General features: G+C 41.4%; 1 protein-coding gene across 1 annotated transcript; it reads left to right on the top strand.

Moving 5' to 3' along the window:
* The first annotated feature begins 910 nt into the window (after positions 1–910).
* LOC136450317 (putative D-cysteine desulfhydrase 2, mitochondrial) lies at positions 911–4,318 on the top strand. The gene is made up of 6 exons (XM_066450718.1): positions 911–1,288; positions 1,366–1,408; positions 1,934–1,981; positions 2,073–2,248; positions 2,921–3,104; positions 3,895–4,318. The coding sequence occupies exons 1-6, from the start codon at positions 967–969 to the stop codon at positions 4,121–4,123; spliced, it is 1,002 nt and encodes a 333-aa protein (XP_066306815.1). The 5' UTR covers positions 911–966; the 3' UTR covers positions 4,124–4,318.

Genomic DNA, 4,318 nt, shown 5'->3' with positions numbered 1-4,318 from the left:
AGATATATAATAAGAAACAATATATCTAGAGAAGACAAAACGTCTTATAATTTAGAAGGGGGGAATAGCACCTACGAACCATCCTCGTAGAAACAAAAAGGTGCAATCAAAATGCAAAAAAAAAGTGCAGTCAAAGAAAACTCCTTCTATAGCATGTCTATGCCTACATTTGAACTCACTCAGGTTTTGTTTGATGCACGTGTATCTACTTTAATCCACATGTGTTGGAGTGGATTGGAATGAAACTTAGTTTAATTCTACTATAATTCACCTCAACACATGTGGATTGAGATGAATACATGCGCATCCAAACGAGGACTAAACCTAGTATAGTTTCCACCTCGAGCAGTCGAGCGTATTTGGACGATGGTTATGTGAGAGCTAACCTTCTTGAGTCGTAAGTGTGTACAGATGTACTTACTTTGTCCCTGAATAAATTAATTTCTAAGTTTGTTTTAAGTCATTTTTAAATTTAATCAAGTTTATTGAAAAATATAACAATATTCACGACACCAAATAAACAAATTACGAGATACTTCATAGTGTATCTAATGATATTAATTTGGTGCCATAAATCTTAGTGCTATTTGCTATAAATTTAGTCAAACTTGAAAGGTTTGATTTAGGACAACTTTAGGAATTGATTTATTGAACGAAGCTAAATCCTAAATAAATACATCTTATATTTTCAGGACTCAACTAATATCAAATTTGATAGTTACGTTTAGAGTATAAATTTAGTACGGTAAATCTAGACTACTCTCTGTCCCAAAATAAAATAAATCTATATCTTACATTCTCAGAAGAAAACTAATATCAATTTGATAATTTAAATTATAATTAGTTACTTTTTAAGATACGAAATGTGCAATTATTTTGCAAGGAAGGGAGGAAGTACTATGGCTGTGAGGTGTGTCCTGTGAGGTGTGTTACTACGCTACTGACGCCGCTGCCTCCCTCAACCCTATGCGGCCGAGTCCGGCGCTCGCCGCCGGCGGACGCACGGTCGCAAGCTTCCTATCCGCCACGGAATGGATGCTTCCGTCTCCGGCCACCCAAGTCCACACCATCTCCGTCCTTCCCTCTCGTCCCGAGTTCACCTTCTCCAACCTCACGACGTCGCTCAGGAATGGCGGCGGCAACGGGGGAGAGACTGGCAATTCTAAGTTCCAGATAGTACGGGACGACCTCCTCCACCCGCTCGCCAATGGCAACAAGGCGCGCAAGCTCGACGCCCTCCTGCCCGTCCTCCGCCACTGCGGCGCTACTGACATCGTCCGTCCATCTCGTCAGCCCTTTTCCTCATTTTTCATCTAGTTTTGTGATATATTGGTAATTCTCACTGTCCCAAACTCCCAATTGCAGGTTACATGTGGGGGTTGCCAGAGCGCCCATGCCGCAGCCGTCGGTGAGTCCCATGCTTCTCTAAATTTACTTGTTGAATTCCAGTGTATCCCTGCAAATTGTATGCTTGAATCGCTCGTACCATTTAATATAGATTAGGTGATCTCCCCGCGCGCATTGCTGTGGGAATTAAAATGTAGTTCAAATGATTTCTCTATGAAAGAAGGGGCTAAAACCAAGCTAATCTGTGTGGTGTATGAATGAATAAAAAGTGTATATGCCTGCACGGTGGCTGTAAGAGATGATGTTGCTTCATGAGGATTGAGCTTTAGTAGATTGCTATTGGACGTGGTTAAATGAGATGGAATATAAAGAAATATGAGATAAATGGTGGCTAATTTGGGTGATGTGGCTTCATGAGGATTGAGCTTTATAGCAATTAATGATTGCTAGTGGCCTCCATCTGTTATAGATATAGATATAGATTTGTGTAATGTACACGTGTTTAATGCCAAATTTTGTTTTTGGATGAGCTTTTTTATGTATGTTTTTTAGTTTCCCTAACAATCTATTTCTCTTTATGTATCAGCGGTTCATTGTGCCGAATGGGGAATCAGGCCACATATACTGCTGAGAGGTGAGCAACTGGATGTTACCACAGGGTATAATCTGATCTCATTGATGTTTGGCAATGTGACATATGCCTCTCGGTCTTTGTATGCCCAAAGAGATGAGATGCTTTATGAGCATGCCATAAAGGTTGCAGGATGTAGTGGCACAGTGACGTGGGCAGATGAAGTTATAGGAAAGGATTTGGGTGTAGATGAGGACACCACTGATCGAAATGGTTCAAGAAGAGTAATGATTGTTAAGGAAGGGGCAGGTAGTGTTCAAGCACTGCTTGGTAAGAAGGGATTCTTTTTGGCTAGTTTCCATTTTTCATTCATGGTTACACATGATTTTCTACTGCCAATAAAATAAAATAATTTGATAGGCTCATATTCTAATTCATACATCTTTGACTGGTTTCACTTCATCATATTGAATCTGTGTTTCATCAGGACTGAAAAATTAAATTCCGAGCATTAAGATCAGTATCATCAAGTACTTTGCACCAGAATATGTTGATTTCTTATGTCTATTCTGAGATTTGTAAAAGGAAAACTTTTACTGAAGCTTGATAGAGAAAGTGATCATGCTGCTTTTCACATGATTTATTCTCTCTTCAGGTGTCATGCGGCTACTGGAGTATCTTTCTGGTTTGACATTATTTGGAAAGGATGAGAAAGTTCATATCGTGCTAGATTCTGGAACAGGCACAACAGCTGTGGGGTTAGCTCTTGGTGCGGTATGTCTAGGGTGCGTTTGATACAAATACCTGCACATGCTGAATTACAAAAGTTGCGGAAATAAACAATCAGTCATAAATTTGAAAATGCCCCATTCTGTTGCGTTGGGAATTTGAAACTGTCAGTTATGATTTTCATCACCAAATCACCTAATGTTGTTAGTGTTATTCTCTCCATATATGCATCTTTGCTACCTATCACATCTCATCTAATTCTCCTACATGCAGACTCCAGTGGAGGGTTACCGGTGTTATGCTTGCTGACACACTTGAAAGATAAAAGATATAAACAACGAGAGAGATCTCTTGTATCTGATTTTGAGAAGGTTTTCCCAGAAATCTACCATGGAATAGTGGAAGATGCTACTCATGACAATCTAGTTCAATGGGTGGAGCGCTTCTCACCTAGAAGGTATGGTTTATTAAAGCGCATATACTGCATTTCATTACTTGGTACCTGTTTGCCAAAGGATGCTAGTCCAGTTGGTCTAGTCACTCCAAAGGCACCCCCAGGTCTTGAGTTCGAACCCCGGCTGGGGCGAATTTCAGGCTGGGGTCAAAAAAAAAAAAAACCTCACTGCAGAAGTCAGGGTTCGGGGGGTTTTCTCGGTCGGGGACTGGGAATCTTCTCCTGTCAAGTCTGGTCCGGCCTGTGGACCGTGTGTGTGCGCCTTGAGTGCCGCACGGCCCAGGTCCGGCAGGCGCCTAATACCATGGGGGTGGTCTGTACCCCACCGGCCGAGTTTTTACTTGGTACCTGTTTTGTTCAAAATCAGTGAAACTTCTCAGAAAACTGATAAAGAATCTTTTTTGCTGCAATAAAGTTTCCCGAAGCTCCAAACTTGTATGCTTTACAGTATAAAGGTTGCTTGCTGATGGCATGCTTGGTAGTTCTGTAATTTGTGGATAACATTCAGGATTCAGCATATTCAGAACCAAACTCTAATGTCAGAGGATAACATTCAGTATTCAACATATTCAGAACCTTGTGATTTGTGGGTATCCATCTACTAAATTTGTTTCAGTGGTATCCCGATTGTGATCAAGGATATCCATCCACCTTCTCTCCAGAGGAATGAACATACAATGCAAACGTATTTCAGTGAACAAAACAGTAATTTTGATACTTTGAGACACTGGTACTAATAACTTGGACTTACTCTTGCACTGAACTATCAATACCTTTCACCTTTTTCCTTCAGATTTGGCAAGGTGCTGGATGGTGAAATCGCAATGTGCCGCCAGGTAGCTCAACAGACTGGTATCCTGCTGGATCCGATGTACACCTTGGCTGCCTGGGAGAAAGCTGTTGATCTATGCTGTGGAGACAGTGCAGCCAAAGTCTTGATGATCCATACGGGTGGCACCCTTGGCCTTTTTGGATTGGCACAAAGGTATTCACCACAGTTCACCACAGGCGAACAATCTTAAGCAGGCCAACGTGGTGTGCAAATGTTACGGTTTGTGGGTATGGAATGTGATCTTTGACTTTGAATAATCAAAAGTAGAAAGAGCTGTTTTTCCCTTGCGGGGTGCGCTCCCTTTGTAAAAGGGATATTGGTCTTGATATTGATTTGGAAGCAAACATCACGATTTGCGTTGAAAATGGCCTTGTGCTGTGGGCCT

The sequence above is a fragment of the Miscanthus floridulus genome, chromosome 5 (assembly GCF_019320115.1).
Source record: "Miscanthus floridulus cultivar M001 chromosome 5, ASM1932011v1, whole genome shotgun sequence".
NCBI lineage: Eukaryota > Viridiplantae > Streptophyta > Magnoliopsida > Poales > Poaceae > Miscanthus > Miscanthus floridulus.
The sequence above is the reverse complement of the archived record's forward strand: the minus strand, read 5'-3'. Positions and strand labels throughout refer to the sequence as shown.

Bases quoted from the DNA above. Each gene is read 5' to 3' on its own strand.
- LOC136450317 (XM_066450718.1), top strand. From the start codon at position 967: ATGCGGCCGAGTCCGGCGCTCGCCGCCGGCGGACGCACGGTCGCAAGC. The intron at 1,289-1,365 runs GTCAGCCCTTTT...TCCCAATTGCAG, and splicing joins TGACATCGTCCGTCCATCTC to GTTACATGTGGGGGTTGCCA. The intron at 2,249-2,920 runs GTAAGAAGGGAT...TCCTACATGCAG, and splicing joins TAGTGTTCAAGCACTGCTTG to ACTCCAGTGGAGGGTTACCG.